Raw genomic sequence first — 23,414 nt, 5'->3', positions numbered from 1 at the left:
AGCTGAAAGCCAAGAGCGACGAGGCCCTCAAGTACCGCAAGGAAAAGGGCTCCAGGATTGCCGAGCTCCAGAGACAAAACGAAGACGCCAAGGCTCAGATCGACGCTCTTAAGCGCTCTGAGCAGCAGCTCCGCGAGCGACTTGATGCTATGCAGGCCAAGGCTGACGATACTCTTGTCAAATTGCAAAAGCAGGAGGGCTCTTTTGCGGCCACCGTCGAGAGCTACAAGCAAGAGCTGGACGCCCAACGACGCGTTGTTGAAATGTCCGAGCAGCTAAGCAAGAAACACCAGGACCGTGTGCGAGAGTTGGAGTCTGAGAAGGAGCGCCTCAAAGATAATTACGAAAACGAACTTCGGCGTGTGCGCTTAGAGCTGGAATCGGAACGCCGTGTTACCACCGAAATGGAGGAGCGAATTCAACGACTTGAGAGCGACCTAGATGAAACCCGTGTGCGCATGGAGCACGCTGCTCCTGCGTCATCGTTACCGCAGACCCCCCAACTGAATGGTTCAGCCTTTGCGCGGGCCAACTCTCCCTTCGGAACCCCAGGCTCTGGACGAAACAAGTCGACCATCACTGCTACCCAAGCGATTGAGCAGCTTTACCAGGTCAAGGGTCAGCTCGCCAGCGAGAAACGGCGGAACCAGCAGCTCGCCGAGGAGCTCGATGGCATGATTGCAGCTTTGGAAGCTAAAACGCCAGAAATCCAGGAGCTTCAGTCCGAAGCCGAGACTCTTCGAAATGAGATTGCACACATGTCTGAGCTATCACAGCAGAGTTTCGAAGAGCGGGATGCGGCAAGAAAGGCGGCCAGGAAGGCAGAAAGCACGCTTGCTACTGCGCAGTCTGAGAGCAAGATTCTGCGTACTCAGCTGAGAGATTTGGGCACACAGATTCAGATGCTCGTCTTCAACATTTATGCCATGGAAAGGGGCATGGATCAGCTAACTGAGGAGGAAAAGTACCGCCTACAGCAGCTTGAGAAGGGCGAGATCACCGAAGAGGCCCTGTCCGACATGTCGGACACTCACCAGTTCATTACCCAGAAGTTGGTGGTTTTCAAGGACATCAAGTCTCTACAGGCCAAGAATGAAGACCTCCTGCGCATCACCCGCGAACTTGCTGAGCAGATGGAGAGCGAAGAGGCCTTGGCCGCCAAGCACCAGGCCAAGGAGGACCACGACTTGGTTGAGAAGCTGCAGCAGGACCTCACCCATATGATGGAAGAGATCAAGTCTGCTAAGATCACCATGGAAAGCTACAAGATGGAGCGTGATATGTTCCGACGCCTTCTTCAGCAACGTGGCGCCGGCGATGATCCTTCTTCCCACATGCGCCATTCTATCGGTGGCCAGATGCCAATCGGCAGCATTGAGACTGGAGAGCAGACTGAGACTCTGACAGAAGCCCTGCGTAAGATTCAGGCAGAGTACGACAGCTTCCGAGACGCTCAGGATGGTGTACGAAAGGACTTTAGAGATCAAATCGATCATCTGTCATCGGAGAAGAACGCACTCCAGACTGCCAACATCAAGCTACAGGGCGAGGCTAGGCTGGAGTTTGAACGACGGGAGATGCTTCAGAGCAACTACGTCGCCCTTCAGAATGAAAATTCTGAGCTCCAGAAGAGGACCCAGATTCTTTCCGAGACCGCCGCTAAGCAAGATATTAGGGTTCAGCAAGTGGCGGAAGAACTTATCGAAGTCAAGGGTCTCCTGGACAGCATGCGAAACGAGACTGCCAATCTCAAGGCGGAGAAGAAGCTTTGGAAGGATATTCAAGAGCGCATGAGCAAGGACAATGACTCCTTGATTGAGGAGAAGAATAGGCTGGGCAACCTCCTGACGGCTCAGCAATCCCTGGAAAACGAACGCAACATTACTGAATCCGAGGCTCGCCGCAAAGCTCAAACCAAGATTGAGACGTTGGAGCTTGAGCTGAGCACTGCGCAGAAGAAGCTTTCCCAAGCCGTAGAAGACTCTCAGCACTTGCAACAGAGGAAGGAATACGAGGCAAAGGAGTCTCAGAAGAGGATTGATGATCTCATGGCCAGCCTGAGCCAACTCCGAGAGGAGCACGTCAGCATCAAGACATCCCGCGACCACCTCCAAGCTCGCGTTGATGAGTTGACTGTAGAGCTCCGAAGTGCCGAAGAGCGCGCAGGTCGCCTCCAGCCCCGCCCCACGCCTCGACCGGGCCTCATGACAGATAGCAACGTGCGCCAGCAAGAGCTTGAAGCCGAGATTCAGGACCTCAACAATGATATTTCGGACCTCAAGCGCGACCTCGACATGGCCAACACGCAGTTGGAAAACGCAAAGGCTCAGGCCGAGCAGTACAAGGAGTTGAGTCAAGGCAACGAGGAGGCTTTGGAAGACTTGCGAGGTTCACAAGAGGAGTACCGGCAGGAGATGGAGAATCTCATTCAACAAAAGGATGCGAAAATTAAGGAGCTGGGTCAGCAGATTGAAGACTTGTCCGCTGAACTGTCACGATCCAACACCGAACTATCCACCATTCGGGACTCCCAAGGAGAGATTGCACGCAAGTACGAAGATGAGAAGACAATACTAGAGGAGGAGATTAAGCGGCTCAAGGAAGAAAGCAGTCGACACATTGAAGCTGCCCGATATCATCAGCAGGATCTTCGTGCTCAGGCTGAGATTGCTTCGAAAGCCCAGCAGGACTACGAGAAGGAGCTTGTTAAGCATGCTGAAGCCGCCAAGCTGGTTCAGGAATTGCGCAACGAGTATAACGAGTACAAGCGGGAGTCTGCATCACTGCGCGCGGAAGCAGAATCTGCCAAGGTCACGCTCGCGCAGAGTGAGAGTTCCTGGGAAGACCGAAGACTGCAGCTGGAGCAGGAGATGGCCGAACTCAAACAAAGGCGCGAGGATGCCAACGCACAGAACAAGCTTCTGCACCAGCAACTCGAAAGCTTGACCGGCCAGATTGCAGCTATGCAGCAAAATCGCAGCAACATTGCTGATGCGGATGATGCCATGTCACCCGTTGGCATGGGCGATGCCATTGAGGGCATGCGAGAGCTGAATGGATATCTGCGTCGCGAAAAGGAGATTCTAGAAGTCCAGTACGATATGAAGACCAACGAATCGAAGCGGCTGCAGCAACAAGTCGAGTATTTGCAGTCACAGCTGGATGAGACTCGTCTGAAGCTCGATCAAGAGCGCCAGGCTTCGCAAAGCGGCAACACTTCCATGGCTCACAAGGATCTGATGGAGAAACTACACGAGCTTAACCTCTACCGCGAGAGCAGCATGGCTCTTCGGACGGAGAATAACCAACTCAAGGATCAGATCACCGAAAAGAACAAGAAGGTCGACGAGATGACGCAGAAGATTCAGCCTCTTGAGAGCGAGATTGACAACCTAAACACTCAAAAGTCGTTCTTGGAAGAAGAGATCAAGCAAATCCAGGAGGATCGCGATCGTTGGCAGAAGAGGACCGAGGGCATCCTGACCAAGTATGGTCGTGTTGACCCAGCCGAGATGGAGCAGCTGAAACAGACAATTGCCGACCTCGAAAAGGAGCGGGATGCTCTCAAAGAGGGCGAACAGCCACTGCAGGCCAAGGTCGCTGAACTTGAGTCGACTCTCGAAACCGAACGGACCAACTGGTCAAATTTACGAGCCAGGCTCGCAGAGCAATTCAAAGAACGTTCCCGAAAGCTCACTGGCGAAAAGAACGAAGCTAGCCAGCGAGCTAACAGCCTACAAGAGCAGCTTGACGAGGCTAATGTTGCCAAGCAGAAGCAAGCGGAGCAGTTCAATGAGGAGAGGGCGGAATATCTGAAGCAAATCCATGCTTTCCAGCAGCAGGTCGAGGTACAGTCAGTCTCTCAGCAGCAACAACCTGATGCCTCTGCATCGTCAGAAGTTGTTACTGTTCTAGAGCAGCGTCTCGCCGATGCCCAAAAGGAGCTAGAGGCAGTCAATGCCCAGAAACTAGGAGCACAGCAGCAGCTCGAGAGACTCCGGAGCGAATTACAGACGGCTACCTCGGAGCGCGACAGCGCGTTGCAGAAGCTGCAAGAAGCCAATGCTGCAGCGTCATCTAGTTCTACTGAGGCTGTACCTACCGCAGCGCCGGAGACTGGAGAGGGTCAAGCAGCTGTGAATGGCTTGTCAGATGCCGAGAGGAAACAGTTGGAAAGCAAACTTGCTGCCGCCGAGGCAAAGGCTGCCGAATTTGAGCAGAAGGCAAACGAAGTTGAAGCCAAGATCCAGCAAACGATTAAGGAACGATCGGACAGGATGAAGGACACGCTGAACAACAAACTCAAGGAGAGCCGTGCCAAGTTGGAGGAAGAGTTCAAGAAGAAAGATGATGATCTCAAGCTCCACTTCGAGCAAGAGAAACGAATCTGGCAGATCGAGAACGCATCCCAAGCAGCGCCTGCAAAGGAAACCTCGGCTGCCGGGCAGCAACCGCCAAGCACCCCAGCCAAGGTTGAAGCACCCTCAGTACCACCAACTCCAGCTCCAAGCGGGCCACCTGATCTCTCGCAATTAGACGATTCCTCCATCCGACAGTTCTTGGCTTCTAACGCTACCGTCAAAAATATCATAGCGGCCAACATTCGCAAGAAGATGGATGCGGAAAGCGCCAAAATCAAGTCTGAGTATGAAGGCAAAATCACAGCCGCGCGTGACCAAGCTCAACTCATGGAGTCTAAGAAGTCCACTCTCCGGATCAATATGGCGGAGAACAAGCTTAGACATGCGACCGCGAAACTTGGCGTAGTTGAGACAGCCGCGAACGAGACGCCACAGAAGCCTGTAGTTGAAGTCTGGGAGGTTGCCAAAGCGACCCAGGCTCCTCCTCCGGCACCAGCAGCAGCCAAACCCCCGGCACCAGCCTCAGCTACGACTACGCCAGTAAGGCAACCGTCCATCTCTGGCAGCACCCCTGCTTCAGCTACCGTCCCTCCTGGTGCGGCTGCTCAGCCTGCCACCGGCGGCCCGAGGCCTGCACTGGCACCTTTGGTAGCGACAACTCCTTCACAAGCCGCTACTCAACCTCCCCCAGAGCCCAAGGCCGCAGACTCGACTGCACCCGTGGGTGGCAACATCCAACCTCCACAGGCTTCAAATCCGTTCGCGGTGCCTGCGACGAGTGGCTCTGCTGCTCCCAACCCGTTTGTACAGACGGACGCTGCCGCTGCCCCAGCGGCCCAACCTGCCCAGCCACAACAAGGCTTGCCACAAGCACAACAACCAACTCAAGCACCACAGCCGTCACAGCTGCCTCAAATTCCACCTCAACCCCAGCAACAGGGACAGATGCCAGTGCGGTCTAGCATCCCAATGCCTCGCGGCGGCGGGCGTGGACGTGGAGGAGCATACGTGCCTCCTAGCCAAAGAGGAGCGGCCGGTAACGAAGCTGGACAGGGTCATGCTGGCCGTGGCGGACGTGGAGGTGCACGAGGAGGTCGTGGCGGCATGAATGCGGCTGCATCTGAATTCCAACCGGGAGCGAAGCGTCCCAGAGGCGACTCAGAAGCCGCCGGTGCAGGAGCAAAGAGAGCAAGGGGAGCCCACTAAGCTCAACGAACGAATGGCAACGAGTAGATTATTGGGAAAAGGCTTGCAATGTATAATGACAGGGAGGATAGACTCTCAATCTATCTAATCGATGATTGCTGTGTTATTGGAGGGAAAAGATTTTAAGGGGATATAAAATGGATATGGAGAGGATGTTGGGGGTGCATTGCTGTATTCATAGCATTATTACTAGTTAAACTCGGACGCTTTTTCCTTTTCTTTTCCTTTACAAACGTCGATTTATGCTGCCTATATATCGTGATGGAATATCAGTATTACGGTGGTGATTTTGATAGATCTCAGCATTGATGACTTGGAGAGGCATGTTAAACAATATGTGTACTCTGTACATATTTTTTCGTTCGCTTTATAGACGAAATGCAGGTATTCGGTACTAAGCCACTTAGATCGGCGGATCGGAGCCTAGTGCGGCCGGGCTCTGCTGCTAAGATAAGTGCAGCAAGAAAAAAAAACTTTTGAAAGCTTCACTGCGATAAGAGAATCTTGCGACAACTTCCACTTCCGAGTGAAATTGGGATTTCAGCAAAAGCCATCACCTCACTCGAATCAATCCCCGATGGTGCCTCCGTCCAAGAAACGAAAGCTTCCGTCCGTCGCCGCACCGGCTGCGAAGCGCACCAAGAATTCGGCCAAGGGCGCTGCAGTTGCGAAAACAAACCCCAAGGCCGGCGGTAAAGCCAAAGCAAAGCCTGCGAGGCACTTTGTCGAGGCTACTTCTCTGGCCTGGCAATCGGTCGGAGAGGAATTTGGCGGACTCGAGGTGATTGAGGGAGTTGATGTGGTAAGAAATGGTGGGACTGTGCAGTTTTTAGTGGCGGAGCAGCAACAGCAGCAACAGCAGAACGCCGACTCTTCCGATTCAACAACACGACAGGGGGCAGCAGAGACTCAAGATGCCGTCGGTGAACCTGCTGAAGGGCCTGGCGACGGCGCTGTGGAAGGCGAGGATGTCGATTCCGGCAAAGCTGGCGATTCTCAAGGTGGCGTGGAGGGCAAGGGGAGTAAAAACAAAGCTGCAAGAAAAGACAAAAACAGGGTCAAGGAGCAGAAGAAGGAAACAAACAACAAGCTCAAGTCTCGGGGCGACAAGCTGGCGCCGGCCGAGAAAGAGCTACAAAAGCCCGCTTCACACAAGCAGCAGCAGCAGCAACAGAAAGGCAACTCCTTCGACGCCCTCATGGCCGTGGACGACGCCGCCGAAGAAGAAGCAGACATGGGTGCCTGGGTGGAGCTGAACCTGTCGACGCGCACCGTGTCTGCGATTGCGAAGCTGGGATTCGCGAAGCCGACGCTCATCCAGCAGAAGACGATTCCTGAGATCCTGGCGGGCGACGATGTGATTGGAAAGGCGCAGACGGGATCGGGAAAGACGCTGGCGTTTGGCATCCCGATCGTGGAGAAGTGGCTGGAGCTGTACGTGGACAAGACGAATGTCAAGCGGGAGGGCCCGACGGCGGTTGTTCTCAGCCCGACGAGAGAGTTGGCGAAGCAGATCTCGGACCATATCAAGGCGCTGTGCGATGGATTGCCGACTGCGCCGTACGTTTGCACGGTTACGGGTGGTTTAAGCATTCAGAAGCAGCAGAGACAGTTGGAGAAGGCTGATATTGTTATTGCGACACCGGGTCGTCTCTGGGAGGTCCTGGATGGCGACATGAGTCTGCAGGATTCCTTTACCAAGATTAAATTCCTGGTTGTCGATGAGGCGGATAGACTATTCAAGGCAGGACAGTTTAAGGAGGCGGAAGATATTATCGGTGCGTTGGATCGACGAGACCCCGAGGCCGATGACGACGATGACGATGAACTTCCCCCGCGACAGACGCTCGTTTTCTCGGCTACTTTCGATAAGAATCTGCAGTCTAAATTGGCCGGCAGAGGCAAGGGCTCCAAGACGGGGAGTGATGAGGAGAAGATGGAATATTTGATGAAGTGTCTCAAGTTCCGGGGCGAGCCCAAGTTTATCGATGTCAACCCGGTGTCGCAGATGGCTGACGGCCTGAAGGAGGGCTTGATTGAATGCGGTGCCATGGAAAAGGTAAGTTGCAAGATGACCTCTGGCTTTTCATGCTTCTTTGAGTCAATGTTGCTAACATTTCATAAATCAGGATCTCTACTTGTACACCGTTCTTGTCCTCAACCCCGGCCGTCGCACTCTCGTCTTTACAAACTCCATCTCAGCCGTCCGCCGTCTCACTCCTCTCCTCCAGAACCTCGGCCTCTCAGCGCTCCCTTTACACTCTCAAATGATTCAAAAAGCGCGTCTGCGATCCATCGAACGCTTCGCCGCGGCCAGCAACTCCATCCTCGTCGCGACAGATGTGGCCGCCCGAGGTCTAGATATCAAAGAAGTCGATCAGGTTTTGCACTACCACGTGCCTCGCCAGGCGGACACTTATATCCATCGATCTGGCCGAACTGCTCGTGGCGACCGTTCTGGTATCAGTGTTATTTTGTGTTCTCCAGAGGAAGTTTTGCCTACTCGTCGTCTGGCTAGCAAAGTCCATTCCGAACGAGAAGGTGGCGGAGGCGTCAAGCGTGAGCATTTCATCGAGACGCTCGCCATTGATAGGAAAATCGCTGCTCGCCTCAAGTCCCGCGTTGATCTTGCCAAGCGTATTGCCGATGCTGTGTTGGCCAAAGAAAAGGGCCACAGCGAAGACACTTGGCTGAGAAATGCCGCTGAGGAACTTGGTGTGGATTACGATTCGGAGGAATTCGATGGTACGGCGCCGGGGAACTGGGGTGGGAGGGGAGGTGGACGGAAGAAGAAGGAGAAGGAGGCTCGTCAGCTGAGTAAAGCGGAGATGGGGGCGCTGAGGGCACAGTTGCGTGAGGAGTTGAGCAGGAGGGTGAATCTCGGTGTGAGCGAAAAGTACATTACGGGAGGGAGAGTTGATGTCGGTGCGTTGTTGAGGGAGAGGGAGAAGGGGTCTGTTGGAGGGCTGTTTTTGGGAGGGGATGGGCTTATGGGGTTGAATATATAGATCTTGTTTTTTTTATGTTTTCGAGGCTTGAGAAGAATTGAGCGGAGAATATCGAGGTATAACTGTTCATGATGCATTGTTATTAGATCTAGCGAGAGAGGATCAAACTTCTATTAGTGAATATTGACTATTTGCTTTCTCCGATATTGCTTACGATGAGATACTGGGTGAAATAATCCAACCAAGTCTTGTGGCTATGCTTCCTGATCCTGTGTATTTCGATAGCCTTCTCTTGGTATACATGATAAATACAAGCGAGCACTACAAAAGGCCGCATCGAATATTCCAATTTTTTTCCCTTTCATCATTGCATATTATTAATCCTCTCACGCAGACACTTTCTTTCGCCGGACTTGAATCTCTGCTTTCAGATGTGGAATGATGGTGCCGCCTATCCATTGCTTCTCAGGCACCTTGCCAACGAGTTTAATGTCGTAATTGAGCAGTATATGAATCATAATTAGCTTCAATTCGTGCGCGACAAAGAATCGCCCGGGGCTACTCCATACGTTAGTACATAACCGATATTCCAATCTTCAAAACAACACTCACCAAGCGTGTCTGCCATGGCCAAAAGCCAAATGCTGGGGACTTGTAGTCACCATTCCAAGTCCCCGTATTCTCGTACCCTCTTCAGGTTCGCTCTTCTTCTCTTCATCCGATTTCGCGTCCCAAGCTTCTCTGACCTGGGAATAGCGGAGAGGGTTGTATGAATGGGGGTCCTTGTAGAGGTCCTGATCGTGGTGCGTCCCTTCGAGATTGACGGTGACGAAACTGCCCTTTGGAAGAGTCCAGCCCAGCTCTGGGTTGTACAGGCCGTTGTCGGCGACGACCTTGCGCTCGATCATTGTGACGGCGAAGTTGCTGACTCGCTGGGACTCGCGGATGGAGGAATCGAGGCGGACAAGGTTCGAGATGGCAGCCTTTGTCCAGGGGCCGGATTCGGGCTTGTGAGCATCGATTTCCGCTCGGAGGATGTCTAGAATGCCAGTTTCGGGATCGGAGGTGAGTAGGTCTTGCATCCATAGCTGGCCTGTCAACACCGTGGTGTGGATTGCGGCAAACTCGATGGGAAGAAGTCGTTTAGAAATAACAATGGGGTCTAGCTCGAATGCCTTTCCATCTGCGAGTGCCTGTCGGATTAACCAGGTGATGAAGTCTTCGGGAGGCGTAAAGTCCTTGTACTCGGGATCGCCCGCCGCTTTCTTCAGCATAGCATTGAGACGCTTTTCAATAATGGGCTGGGCTGGAGCGTTGGCTGAGCGCCAGTGGAGATAATTGAACATGCCAAAGATGCGGCCAAAGATGGGGTGAAGGACCTTTGGGATGACTTGGAGCAGGAAGCCGTTGCGGACAACGTCGTTTGTAAAGTTGACCATTCCATCGATGAATTGCCTGTTGCGGCAGATCTCGGGCCCGATGAGCAATCTGTTGGTGACATGCGGTACGATTTCAAGCCAGAGATTCCAGAGCTTGAACGACTTCCAGTTTTCTGTATCGTTTCCGAGAGTTGTGTTTATTGCGTGCTGAATCTCGTCGTCGACGTTGGGGATGACTGTAGATAGATGTCGCGCTATATACTTGTGCATTACGCGATTAGGGAATGGGTCATAGGCCAAGCGGCGGCCGAGAAAGTTGTACTCGGAATACAGGACGGCATTATGGGCATCATAGGTCGAGAGGATGTGATCGGGCTGATCCATCATCCAGCCAATCTGGTTGCGAGGGATGACGACCTCTGAAGGGCGAGATAACGGGGATCGCACGACAAATGGCAGGCCTTTTTTGCCAAACTGCGAAAGCTCTGGTTAATCACTTTGAGTAGTACTTTGCTTGTAAAGGTTCTGCTGCTCACTTTGACGTAGCCATCGCTGACCCAGCGGTGATAGTTTGTGAGGTAACGAAAGCTGTCGAGTAAAGCGTTGAGCATTCCATGGCCCTTGCCCATAACAGGAATCTGGCTTGGATATTGCGGGTGACTGGCGAAGTCGACAATGAATGACAAGATCAGAAAAAGAGCGCCGAAGCTCCAAAGCTGGCTCGAGGTCACAGACCCCAGCAACTCGGGAATAGCCATGCTGAGTGTGAATGTGAGTGTGTCTAGGCTGAGACGGTTGCTATTTGCTTTCCTACAACTCCAGCGAGTGCGCCATCCATCACATATGAGGACCCGTCGTTTCGGAGCGACCCGGTCAGATCAGAAAGAATCGAAGTTTTGAAACAAAAGATCGGATGGACAGATGCACGGAAGAAATTATGAGAGGGGGAATGAAATCATCTTGAGCGGATGACATTGCGTCGCAGCAGGAGGCTATGTGCTTATGCGAAACTGAGCTATAAAAATAGCCGTCAGGAACGAGAATTACATCACCACGGCAGCGGGGGGATTGCTGATAGCTCACCGGAGCTACTCCAACCGATGATGTCGGGCTAATGGCGTCGAAAGGGTTGCTCTTAGCGTGTCTTACCGAGTGATGTTGCATCTCTGTTATTAGAGGCTTAGAAGTGACGAGTCGAAACTCGTCTGACGGCGACTTCGTGGTTCCCGTGTTCCCGATGCTGACGGAGAATCTGAAAGTCATAATTCCGATGAGACAAGATTCATCGTTTGGCGCTGCGTTTCATGGTTGATTAATTTTGCCTCCAAAAAGTGTTGCGGCAGCTCCCCTTCTTTGGAGCTAGATGTGTTGCAGCTGTCTGCCCGGGGGGTCTGAAACCCCGAATCCACTTAGCGTCGGAAGGATTCATATCAAACATGTCCTCGTTTTCTGGACACTGCCATTGGCTACGGGAACAACCAGCGACGTGAATGTTGTAGAGCTTGGAGGTTCCCCATTGGTGGTTCCGAAATGGTTGCTGCTGCAGTTGATAAGCACTATGGGGTGCAGGATTGGAACAAAGGAACAAAGGAACAAGTTGCAATAGGAATTGGCATGTGGGAGCAAGATTGTGCCTGAGTGCCTATCTGTTGGATGGTCAGTTATGATGCTATATAATATGTACTGCTGAGGCTGACTTGCTGTGATGTCCACGCCTGTCTAGAGCTCTGTTTCTTCAACGCTGTGGTTGCAGCCGACGGATATAAGTTCGATTGAATTCCAGCCAATGCCGTGGTAATTTTGGAGCATCCGATCGTATGCATCACATCTCACTGGAGAATGACGTGTGGAAAGTACCGAGGTGAAGGATGCGTTGCTCTCTTGCGATTCGTTTTCACCTGCGACATCGTCATCTTCAGAAGTCAAGAGTTCAATTGACTTTTGTGTAGATGCTCCTTTTGTTATCAACTCTCGTGGTCCATGGCATTCTTTCTTTACCGGGCCTTCACGTTCGGTGATGATAACGGTGTCCCTAAGTCCGCCATGATGGGGGGCATTCGGCGACACTTGGGCCGTAGGTGAAGCCGAATTCGATCTGCAGCTTTCTAAACCCTGAGAGTTTGGCTCTTCGTGAGCACGCCGTTTCATTTCTTTCACAATATTGTTGATTCTTATGTCGTGTGCGAAAATGTTGTCACTGCAATATTTCCCAAAAAGTGACTCGATGGACATGGCTATTGGAAATGTGTCAGCGTTTGAGAGACATACATACATGAGTTCGTTCGAATGGCCTACCATTATTTTGCCAAGTCTCTAGATGGAATGTGCAAGGCCAAATATCCCTTGGCTTGAATGCACTCACTAGATTGCAAAGCTCAGCATAGGACGAATGCCGGGAATATGGAAATCGGATAACGTTTGGGAGATTTGTTTCGCTGCACTGTTCGACCTTAGTACGGCTGGGGATTGCCATCAACTGACTGTTGATGATAGAAAACATGGCTCTTTGTAAGTCGGTCGAATGAGCGTCTTCAGCAGATGATAGACTCATGTTGAGCTGCAGATCGCGTCCACTGGCTAGTGCGTTTGTCAGAGCACGAGCGCATTCATCTCGCTCTTCTTCCGTCGTGCTCTTCAACGCCTCTATTCTGCAAGGAATCAGTTCCAAATACCCATTCACTGCATATCCTTGCATACTTACATTTTAAGAAAGATTTCGAGATCGCCCTGGTTGGGAACCCCAAGCTCCATCTCGCGCTCCAAGTCTTCGCCACCTCCTCCTATTCCAGCCTCTTGGATAACAGCGCCATCGGAAAATGATGCGACAACAGGCTGAATTCGGACCACAGAAGATCGTCTCGCAATCGGACACATGTTGCCGCTCTCACAGCTGTGAAGGCGGACATTTTGATCCGAGGTAAGGCAGCCGGACTGGGGCGTATTTCCACACATGAAGCCGGTCAAGGCAGCAGCGGTTGAAGTTAATTGAGCACTCGAGCTAGGCCGTGTCTCTGATGATGAAGTGTTCAAGGAATTGTAAATACGGAGTTTGTAGTCGTCGACGTGAATCTTTATTGGCTGTTAGCAGAGGACAACGTGTTTCTGATGAATAGACTTACAGGAGAGCTGAGGGCTTTGGACAGCGCAATCCAAACGTCTTCGTAGCCATAAGTCCAGGCTTGGATGTAAAAGATTGTATCTTTTGGATATCTGGCAACCTTGTGTAGTAGCTGTGCGATTCCTTCTGCTTTGGTCTCGAACGGAATGTCGTCTACAAAAGAAGTGTCGAGATATATGGTGTCTATAGTTTTGATGCCGCACGTATACTCGATAAGAGCAGGGCTTCTGGTGATGGCGTTGACGAACCACGGCTCGCATCTCACGTCCCCAGTATAAAGTATCGCTTTACCATGGCCCTCAATCACTGGATCGTTGTTAGCGAAGGACGGTACCGCCAGAGACAAATTCACCACTTACAGAACATGACAGAGCCAGGGCAGTGATTCGCATCAAACAGCGTCACTTGAATGCAGTTTCCAGGTTGAAGTTCGATCGTGGTTGGAGATTCCAGTGGAAGTGGTTTCTGCTCTAGAATCAGCTGCGAGTGTCCACATCCTTGTATTGGTAGCAGTCTTACGCACAATAACCTTGCTTAGATGCTTGTAAGTCTGCTGCCGCGCCTCCAGAATGCCCCTGGCATAGTTGATGCGACAGGGGTATCGCTCCAGCCGCAGTAAGATCTCCCTGGTCGCTGCAGAGCAGTAGACACTAACAAATTAGCAGCCAACCCCAACATGATGATGTTTTTCATGCAGACCTACAAGGGAGATCGGAGACTTTCGAGCCCGGAAAGATGATCGCTGTGGACATGGCTGAGAAAGCACGCCAATGGTGGTGATGCATCAACGTGGTGTCTGAAGAAATCGACTATCAACCGATTAGCACAGAGTATCTTTGGCACCAGAATGAAGGAGCCGGACTTCTTATGTCTGGAAACTCGGAGACGAGGCCATTGAAGGTCGACATGGCGATTACATGGGAATGGACAGAGCGTTGGATCTGGTAATGGCAAAATGATTTGCATCAACCGTGAATTTTAGTGGAAGTTGATGTTGAGATGCTGGTGCTAAAGGCCGCTGCAAACTGAGCAAACTTTAGGCATCAGCGTCATTCCGCACTGTAGAGTTAGTGCACATTCACACAACCACCAGCCCTGTGCACCTGAGATGGCCATTAAATGGCTCTTGGGCTTAGGACGGAGTGCACAGTGTCAACCCAACAACTAACACCATAGTCCACTTCCCTTCTTGCCTTCCCTTGATCTTGATATCACAGCTATCAACAACATCTCAACCCCAGGTCTCCGTCTCTATGAAACTGATACGTTAACCTCAGCACATTCACGGCGTCTTCATTGCCATATTCATGCCACTCAACACACCTCTTGGAAAGGACAGACTACCAATCATGTCCAGGTTTACGTATTCGGAACAGTACTGGTAATGCAATCATATTGAGACTTGCTATGTATGGTAAATTAACCTGGAATCAAAGTGCTAACACCAATGCAATACAGACAAACCCTCTGCCTGTGGAAAAAACAACTCTAATGCGCCAAGCATCCTCACTTAGTCAAAATGGATCCGCCAGAGCTCCCGATCACTTCCGGAGTTAAAGTCACTCCGCGTGTGCATCATCAGGATATTGTCGCTCACCACAATGTCTCCCTTGTCCCAGACATGATAGTAGGCCACTCTTCTGTCGTGAAGGACCGAGTCGATGGCCTCGCAGATCGCCGAACTGTCAGCAGCTTTTAGCCCGTCAATGGTGACGTTCGTGGGCTCGAACTGGGTCTTAGACTGAGGCCACGGCTCGTGATACCTGAGACACGGCTTTCCTGTCGTTGGGTGGGATACGATCATTGGAAGACCTTTGAGCACGGTTGCATTAAAGGAGGCTGTTGAAACCGTCCAAGTCATCTCCGACAGCGCTCCGAGCCTCAGCCAGTCTGGAAGATACTTGAGGAAAAGCGTAGACGATGCAAAGAGCGTAAATCCCGTATCACGGGGGCTCGAAGTAGCTCCAACAAAGATCTGGAATCTAGAGGAGGAAAAAGTTGTCAGTACAGCTATCACCATCACGCTCCTAGCCACAGACATGGACACTTACCGAGGTGGTGTTGAGACAAGAGTCTCCTCACCGCTCTCATCCACTTGCTTGACGGTTTTGAACAAACCATCATAGTGCCAAGGCATCCACTCGCGAGAGAGCACATTATTAAGACCCGAGCTGTTCGTCCCTTGATCCTTGACTTCCAGGATGAGGCCAAACTTCCAAGCTGTGGGTTTGCCAAACTCTTCTGATTTTTTGGCGAATTGTTCCTTGTTCGGCTTCTTAATGAAACCACGAAGGATTACAGGAGAGTTGATCTCCGATAATAGGCGAACCTTTTTGGCATCCACGTCGTCTATTGTCATGCTATAGGGACCCCTTGCAGGCTTGGCGAGGAATCCAGATGGATACAATGGCTCAAAGACAACGCCACCTTTCTCAGCGCCCCACGAAAATAGATCTGATTTCTCGCGGTAATAGCTGGGTCGGCCGTTTTCGTAGACGAGTTCGAATGACTCGTCATTCTCGAAATCGGACCGCATGCCGGTAGTCGTAGTGCCATCTAGTCTATATGCGACCGCGCAATGCCAAGGTGTTGTGTACGTGGTGTCGGTGGGTAATAAGCTGATGGACAGCTTGGCTGCCCCAGTAGATGGATGTATCGACAGTCGGACCGAGTCTTTGTATTTTTGTCGAACTGCGCTGGCGAATGCCTAAATCCTTCAAGTCAGCGGTGATGGACACGGAGACGGCCTTCAGGTGGGAGGCGGTCCTCAAGTGGGAGAGGCGGTCTTCAGGTGGGAGGCTGAGGACTTACATCTCCACGGGCCATCATCTGCTTGGCAATGTATTCGATACCTCGCTTATACTTGGTCTTGCTGCGCTCATCCCCAATTGGATACACAGTCTCAAGATCCGTCTCCAAGAACTTGATGTATCCTCTATACGTCAAGCAGACATCTTCGCTCTGGCTAACAGTCTTCCATTCCCAGTCGGGTCGGCTGAAGGTATTGAGCAATGCTCGTCGGAAGTTCGATGCGTTTGCGACATATGTCATTTCGTCGAGCTGCTCTGGCAACTGAATTGTTACAAGATCTCGAAGACGTGAGAAGGAAATATGTTTGTACCCCTTTGCTGCGGCTAGAGCTCTCAGTGTTTCGCCGTAGTTCCACACATCTTTGTCTGGGACGCCGAGCAGATCTGAATGCTTCGATTTAGTATCCCTCTGAAAACAATTAAAGAGAAGGCTTCCGATGTAGCGTACCATTGTATACCAGGCCATCTGAGATGATGGTGAGGTTTGCCCCTGGAGGGTAGATGTCTTGAATAGCTAGACAAAGGCCGTTGAGATGTGCCAGAGCCAGCTCCTCTGCTCGATCAGGCAGCTTGCCCAACACTTTGGACTGAGAGTTTGGTGACTTGAAGGGAAAGGCGGGCAGGCACATGGGTACGACATCGCCGGCTTTGACATGAGTGTAAATGAGGGCGAGAAACTTCAAGGCTCCCTCATCAGCTTTGGCAGCGGTGTCTACCGACCGTTTCAGACGATACCGGTCTATGATGTGAAGAATCTTGGACGCTGTCTGAAGAGCGGCTGCATCTACGCCAGTGGTGAGAGAAACTGAAGGAACAGTAACAGGAAGAGGAGGGGTGGAAGAGGTCGAGTTCAGCTTGGCCTGGGTCTCAGGGACCTCGACGGCCAGCGATTCAAGTTCCACAGCAGATGGCATGGTGGCTTCACTTGGAGATGGAGAAAGAATAGTTGTGGTGATCCAATTCTTGCCGATTCTCAAAAAATCGTTTGGCGAATCTGGATCCTTTTATCAGATGGAAGCTCTTCATCTGGATATACATAGCATAGCCTCTAGAGCTTCATGGCCCACCAACTGCCAGTGATAGCCGTCGATGCTGTGCCACCTTCTCTATACGGTTTGGACCCCCGAGGGGGCGTGCGACAACCTGCCATGCGGTTCACCTAGAACTTGGACACCTCTATGGTTTCATCCAGAGCGTTGACAGGCCTCAAACTTTTTCATTAGATCGCAAATGTGGAATCTTGGTGGAGTCGTTGGCAACCTAGTATCTCGACCCCTGTTGACGAGGGTTGTCTGCCGCCGAGAATTGAGTATCACGGCTGTTGGTATGTGATTATAGGTAACAGGACCCCATGGCCACCCTCGAATTTTCGGATTACATTTCATCACTGCTATTCTGTCTTTCCATCTCTCTTCTGATACAGACTCCTCCAAAAAGACTACGACAAAATTTCAGGGTTTTACCAATATGGGCAGTTCAAACAGCGAAGTCGAGGTCGTTGATGTGGCAATTGTTGGTGGTATGTTTGCAGACTACACAGCAGACAGCATCATTGGTCGATATTGAAGTGCTGATGAAAAACCTCATGATAGGAGGCCCTACTGGGTTGCTTACCGGCCTGCTTTTACATCGCCTCGGCGTTTCCGTCAGCATATTGGGTAGGAACATTTGCATATGCCTCTCAAAATATTGAATACGGACTGATTTTGGCCACTGGCAGATGCCAAACCTCAAAGTTTGGACCTTGGGCGTGCAGATGCGTTGAACGCGCGAACACAGCAGTACTTGACAGTTGTTGGCATTCTAGATGAACTGCTGCCACAGGGTTTAAAATGCAACAGTAAGGGGGCATTTCGACTCTTCTATTACACAGAATGGGTACTCTGACTTACTGGCTTCTGCAGCGAGCTCGACATTCGGCGAAGGAGACTTCATTTCTCGCCAGAACCAGTGGTGGGTGAGCCTTGAGCACACTCTTCATAAGAATTTCCTCATGATTGGCCAACCCGTTGTGGAGAAGATCTTGAGCACTCATTTGGATGGTCTCGTGCACTATGGTGAACAGGTAGAATCTCTCATCGAAAGCAATGGGTTCGTCGAGATAGTGACGAAGAGTGGACGGGCAATCCGATCCAAATATGCCCTGGGATCAGATGGAGCCAGGTCAACAATACGATCAGCTATTGGGGCGACCTTTACTGGAAGCAAACCGGAAATGCTCTGGGCGGTGCTGGATACCTTCATCGATACAGACTTCCCCACATGCCCAGAAATCATCACTTTCCAGTTGAACGGCCAGTCCAGAGTGTCCTGGATCCCGCGAGAGAGAGGGCTGTGTCGATTCTACGTGCTTCTTGAAGGAGAAGTGACGCAAGAGCGTGCTGAGGAGTCCATCAAGAAACACTTGGCCCCATATCGGACCGACTTTGTCAAGACTGAGTGGTATAGCACGTTTGATGGTAAGTGGACTTTTGACAATGTTTACCTGAACTTTTGTTTGCCGACTTTCCCCTTGTCCGTCTGCCTTATCTTGTTTTACAACTCCCTTATTCCGTGTCAGGTAGGCATGCCGCTTGGTCCTGGGAGCCGGCATGGACATTGCTGGCCCGGCAACTCCTCCTTAGTGGCAAAAGCATAAAGAGATAAAACGTCGGCGAAGCTAACAGTTGGCTTTAGTCAAGGAGAGGATCGCCTCTTCGTTCATCTCCAGGGATGGTGCGGGCCGTGTCTTCTTGGCTGGTGATGCAGCCCACGTCCACTCGGTCAACGGGGGTCAAGGGCTGAACACAGGCATTGCCGATGCGTTCAGTCTCGCTTGGCGTCTGGCCCTTGTTCTCAAAAGCCCCCGTCTGCAGGAGGGCGCTGCAGGCAAGATTCTCCGTAGCTATGACATCGAGCGCAGGCAAACTGCCCAGGGTGTCATTGACGTTGCAGCAGCATTGGTTCGGGACACTGTTCATACCGCCAAACAATATGTTGGTACCATTGAACGCAACGCGGGGTATATCACAGGTCAGTGGATTTTCCCGTCAAGTAATTTCATGGAGCATACACCACTTCCCTGATGCAGCTGGGACACCCCCCTGTCACCGTGGTTGGGTGTGATGTGTTGAGCAGGAGCAAAACGCGCAACAGTTGGCTAACATGGAGGCCAATAGGAATGGGCGTTGCGTACGATGGCATGGGATCACCAACTGTGGAAGAATCTGAGCACGGAATCTGGAAGGCTGGCAAGAGATGCCCTGATGTTGTTTTGTCCGCGCCAGACAGTGATGGTGATATTCGGCTATACTCCCAGGTTACCTATGGCAAGTATCTGATCTTGGCCATTGGTAACCATCCAGAACAGGCTCTTGCTCACGAGGATGCTGCCGTGTTGTTCAGCATCCTCCCCTCATCGGCGACCGCCGAGAGCGTAGTCACGTCAAAGGCAAGAACTTTTACTGCGGACTGGACCGAAGCGGGCGAATCCTACGCCGTGGTGGTTCGTCCTGATATGTATATTGGATACGTGGGAGCGGACATCGAGAGTTGCCAGCGATACCTGGATAGGCTCTTCATCCGATGATGGTGCAAGGATTAGGTCGATCAACAAGCTGATCGCAGGTATAATCAAGGATAGTTACAAGAATTAAGTTGCCGTTCCAGAAGAAGACGAAGAAGGACCACCTGCCCACCGAAGCAAGGGCCTGCCCACCTACATGATCCGTTTCATGTGCTTTGACATACATACAGCTATGTGGTTCGTGGAATGCTACTTCATCGAGCACCCCTGCTAGCTGGCTTGGCTGGGCCCTATGGATCCAAACCTTGACAGACGGCTATCCCATTGATCGACCGGTATTGCATCCCACCGGCGGGGAAATTTTGCTCCAGTTGCTTGAACTTCGTTGCAATGTTGTTTTGATGCTTACCCAACGCAGCAGCCGGGCACGATCGGCCCTAACCGTTTTATTATTAGCAGTCAATGGAGCAGTTCATCGCCTTTCTCACGACACAACGCTAGCATGAATCAGGAGCAGCGTTGCCCCAGCTGGTGGTCTGAATCGGGAAGTTGAGCTTCATGTTGTGCATTTGCTTCATAGAAAAGCTTATGGTTAAAATTCCGTCATCCCGGATGCTTAACGGCTCGTGCCTTTTTCGGCATACGGAGCCGATGATTGATAACAAATGGAGGACTAGGAGAGCGCGCGCTTACAAGTTGTTGGGAGTGGGAGATAATACTCATTCGTTTGTCTATACGAGTACGTTGGAAAAGAGTTCGCCCCGGTGTTAGTGTGTAAGGGGGGGTGCGACTACTAACGGCAAACTTCCTGTTGGACATGTCAAGAGGCAAACAGAAATGTGACAAAGCAAGGATCATATACAAGGTGGTGCCTGGAGCGACTCATGTTATCCCACTTCATTAATCATCATCATTCTCAGGGTTTTCGATTTCGTATTCCAAGGCAACACGCTGCTTTTGGAAGCGTCGTTGTGTCGAGGACGTCTCTTTCAAACGGTTGCCCCCGTTGGAATGCAGAAGTTGCTCGATATAGCAGCTCGTGACCGGCTCTTGATTTTCCAGAGTCGTACATAGCATGTCAGTCAGTTACAGTATGGATCATCCATGGATGCTTGGCTGGTTTTGGCAGGACAGGACCCGGTCCGGAGCGGAGTGCAGAATCGGACTTTTTAGCGCTGTGCAAGGATGGGAGATAGATGTGGATGTGGATGTGGAATGCGATTAGGTGGGAATACGACTGTAGAGATTTTCTCGTCGTTTTTCATTTCGGTGAGTCTGCATGATTACAAAAGATGCTGAATGAGTTACGGCATGTGAAAGGTGAATGACTTGCTTAGGCGAACTATTTTCCATCATGGGATCGAGGGTCTTAGTTCGGAATCAGCAAGGGCTTCTTCAACTTTCATTCCTTGTCACGGTGAGTGTTGATAATCCGGGTTATGAATAAGCCGATATTCGAAAATTGCCGATATACAGTAAGTGTTGAATGCCGACTACCTAGTATGCATCGGAGCACCCCCAGCACCTCGAACAATCACATAACAAATCAAGCTAAAATAAAAGGAGAAATCAAGATGGAGTACAAAAAAAACGCCATCACATGCAATCCTTGCTCTATCTGTCTATCTCCCAAGGAAGGTCTATAAGCCGGGCGAATACACGTACTCGTCGTATGGGCAAACCCCATGAATCCCTACAGATGCAGTGATTTTCTTCGCTTACCTCGCTCATCGTGTCGCAAATTAATTTTCCGTTCAACTTGCCTGCTAGGGCTTTGCGGCCTCCCCGGTCTCGGACAGGATTAGACAGATCCTATATGGGCGAGGGTAATGTCAGTGCGTGGCATTGATATCAGCCAGGGCTAAAAATAGAGAAAGATGTTCTCACCAAGAAGTCACCCAGTCCGGCTTTCCATTGAGGGACTTGCACATCGCCCGGGAGCTCACGTTTGAGGGACTGACATCGGCGCAGAGCCAGCCATCGTCTCCAAAGCGTGTGGCCTTTTCTCGCAACAGCTTCACGGCTAGCTTCTTTGCCAGGCCTTGTCGCCTATAAGGCTCCTAGGTTATTTGTTCAGTATAAGTGCATGCTATGCTCATCATGACGAATATTCTCCGGGGTTCAAGATGCCTGTCATTTTTGGGAACTTACTTCCACATGCACACTGATTAGGGATCCATCAGTTCCTAGCAGTGCCCACGCGATTGGCGTCTTATCTTGTCGTTTAATCATCAGATTCGGCAGGTTAACAAGCGTCTGACTGCGGTCATGCCGATTAGTTCCCGAGATGAATGCGGCAAAAGTAACCAATAGCACAGCGCTGATCTGACCAAAGAAGGTTTCGGGAATGGGATTTTTCTAATACACGTACGCGGTACGGGGGATGTCAGTCCGGGACACAACCAACTGGCAGTCATCCAGGTTGGCGCTATCCCAATACATGCCGGGAGGGAGATTTTCGTCCAAGAGAGGCAGCTCTTCTCTCTTGATGAGCCATTTATCATACAGGCCTGTTGGTCGAGGCTGAACACGGCCTTTGAATTTCTCCAGGATGGAACGGACGGCCGAGTGCAGGGACCCTATCAGGATGCGGTCCGGGTCCGTAAAGAGCAGCTCTTGCTTGTATTCATTGCGCAACCGGATGACTTCTTTCACTAATTCCGCCAATTGCGGCTCATATAAGTGGCTGTTACTGGCGTCGTCTCTGTTGCGCGGGTGTTCTATGGTTGAGTAGATGTACATCTGAGTTTCCGGCTTAGAAAAGTCCAAATAAGCCGCGGTATATGCCTTGGACTGATACTGGTCAAATTGCTCTTCCGAAGACAATTCGGTATCGGAGACAAAGACAATGCGCGCATGAGGAGAGGTTCCATGGTTGAACTTTGTAGACTGTAGCCGCCTCAGCAAAGGCAGGGAATAGGGCAGATCGGGAGTCAGTAGTTCTACCAGCTTTGCTGGCACTGAAGTGAATGAAACTGCGTGACTAGCCATTTTGAGTCTAGGAACCTCGTCTATCGTGTTGAGATCGAAGTTGAGCCAAGACCGCAACTGGACTGAATAATATAATATAACTGCCGGTGAATGACTCAAATCGGCCATTTCCAGCGCTTTTTCGGAGTACGATGCCGGTCACGTGCATTTGTGGAATAGCGATTTCGCGATCTCAATTGCATGAAATGAGTCATTGACTCAGATAACCTCAAAGAGAGTTCGAGTCTTGTTTTCTTTTCTTGTTGTTTTTGACATTTTATCAGCCCATAGATGCATCGACTAGGCTTTGATTATTGCTCTTGTCTCTTTAGGAAGGTTCCTGGTTCACTGGTCTGTGCACTTTGAGCCAACTGAATCATGTCTCATGTGGATAAGACGCCGAAGCCTCGGCTTGATTGATTACTCATGAGATTCAAGAAGTGAGCAAGGGTAATATCGCCTGAGAATTTCTAGGTTAAGTAGCAAATGAGATACTTGCGATGAAGGATGGATCTGCCTGACCTTGATTTCACAAACGATTGATAGCATTACATTGTCCAGGGTCGGGGATTCAGAGATATGTAGCCAAACATGAAAAGGATAACTCGGTTCTGTACAGCAGCACTCTTGAGTTTTATTACATTCTCAAGCAGTAAGGAAGCAAAATCACCTCCTTTATATTACTATAGTAACTTCGTTGATATTATATTCACATACTATTTTACTCCTGAGTTCATAACACCAATTCTTGAAATTAAACTTGATACCTGTCTGAAAGTCTCGGGGCAGGTGGCTTACATGGCTTACAATCAACGCCTCAGGCTCCCGTCACCAGCATACAAGCCCATAAACCTTGACAATAATTGAATTATGCCTGAAAATTCAGCTGGCCGTGGTTATTAAGCTTCTACAGCCACTAGGGATACAGGCAGCCCTTGAGGTTGTGTGAACGTCACGTACTCAACTAAGACGCCGCTTGAGACTCAGAGATACATGAGGCGCATATACTTCCTTCACATTGGATAAGCTGGTCAGAAAGGGGAAAGAAAAGAGGAGATATAGCCGATGCGAGGCACGACGTCATATCGCTTGACATGGCTTTTCGCACAGGAATGTT

At 50.9% G+C, this 23,414-nt stretch overlaps 6 protein-coding genes across 6 annotated transcripts; 2 read left to right on the top strand and 4 right to left on the bottom strand.

Moving 5' to 3' along the window:
- The first annotated feature begins 6,020 nt into the window (after window positions 1-6,020).
- On the top strand, window positions 6,021-8,849 carry M431DRAFT_247361 (hypothetical protein). Its single transcript, XM_024913757.1, has 2 exons — window positions 6,021-7,626; window positions 7,697-8,849. The coding sequence occupies exons 1-2, from the start codon at window positions 6,145-6,147 to the stop codon at window positions 8,573-8,575; spliced, it is 2,361 nt and encodes a 786-aa protein (XP_024770606.1). The 5' UTR covers window positions 6,021-6,144; the 3' UTR covers window positions 8,576-8,849.
- A 52-nt stretch (window positions 8,850-8,901) lies between these two features.
- M431DRAFT_485626 (hypothetical protein) lies at window positions 8,902-10,652 on the bottom strand (the record flags this gene model as incomplete). Its single annotated transcript, XM_024916305.1, has 3 exons — window positions 8,902-9,073; window positions 9,128-10,368; window positions 10,431-10,652. 3 exons carry the CDS (start codon window positions 10,650-10,652, stop codon window positions 8,902-8,904), a joined length of 1,635 nt encoding a protein of 544 aa, XP_024770605.1.
- Window positions 10,653-11,613: 961 nt separating this feature from the next.
- Window positions 11,614-13,920, bottom strand: M431DRAFT_94665 (hypothetical protein; the record flags this gene model as incomplete). The annotated part of the gene is made up of 7 exons (XM_024924609.1): window positions 11,614-12,128; window positions 12,190-12,542; window positions 12,596-12,972; window positions 13,050-13,310; window positions 13,536-13,662; window positions 13,716-13,821; window positions 13,875-13,920. 7 exons carry the CDS (start codon window positions 13,918-13,920, stop codon window positions 11,614-11,616), a joined length of 1,785 nt encoding a protein of 594 aa, XP_024770604.1.
- A 470-nt stretch (window positions 13,921-14,390) lies between these two features.
- On the bottom strand, window positions 14,391-17,104 carry M431DRAFT_123853 (hypothetical protein). Its single transcript, XM_024912208.1, has 4 exons — window positions 16,271-17,104; window positions 15,824-16,206; window positions 15,064-15,719; window positions 14,391-14,994 (listed from the first exon to the last, which is right to left on the bottom strand). Exons 1-4 carry the CDS (start codon window positions 16,734-16,736, stop codon window positions 14,523-14,525), a joined length of 1,977 nt encoding a protein of 658 aa, XP_024770603.1. The 5' UTR covers window positions 16,737-17,104; the 3' UTR covers window positions 14,391-14,522.
- Window positions 17,105-17,289: 185 nt separating this feature from the next.
- M431DRAFT_523603 (hypothetical protein) lies at window positions 17,290-19,396 on the top strand (the record flags this gene model as incomplete). The annotated part of the gene is made up of 5 exons (XM_024920551.1): window positions 17,290-17,341; window positions 17,543-17,662; window positions 17,727-18,281; window positions 18,499-18,834; window positions 18,981-19,396. The coding sequence occupies 5 exons, from the start codon at window positions 17,290-17,292 to the stop codon at window positions 19,388-19,390; spliced, it is 1,473 nt and encodes a 490-aa protein (XP_024770602.1). The 3' UTR covers window positions 19,391-19,396.
- A 1,383-nt stretch (window positions 19,397-20,779) lies between these two features.
- Window positions 20,780-22,386, bottom strand: M431DRAFT_511800 (hypothetical protein). The gene is made up of 4 exons (XM_024919736.1): window positions 21,699-22,386; window positions 21,479-21,587; window positions 21,215-21,387; window positions 20,780-21,139 (listed from the first exon to the last, which is right to left on the bottom strand). Exons 1-4 carry the CDS (start codon window positions 22,316-22,318, stop codon window positions 21,094-21,096), a joined length of 948 nt encoding a protein of 315 aa, XP_024770601.1. The 5' UTR covers window positions 22,319-22,386; the 3' UTR covers window positions 20,780-21,093.
- Window positions 22,387-23,414: the final 1,028 nt, after the last annotated feature.

Source organism: Trichoderma harzianum (genome assembly GCF_003025095.1).
Source record: "Trichoderma harzianum CBS 226.95 unplaced genomic scaffold M431scaffold_13, whole genome shotgun sequence".
Taxonomy (NCBI): Eukaryota; Fungi; Ascomycota; class Sordariomycetes; order Hypocreales; family Hypocreaceae; genus Trichoderma; species Trichoderma harzianum.
The sequence above is the reverse complement of the archived record's forward strand: the minus strand, read 5'-3'. Positions and strand labels throughout refer to the sequence as shown.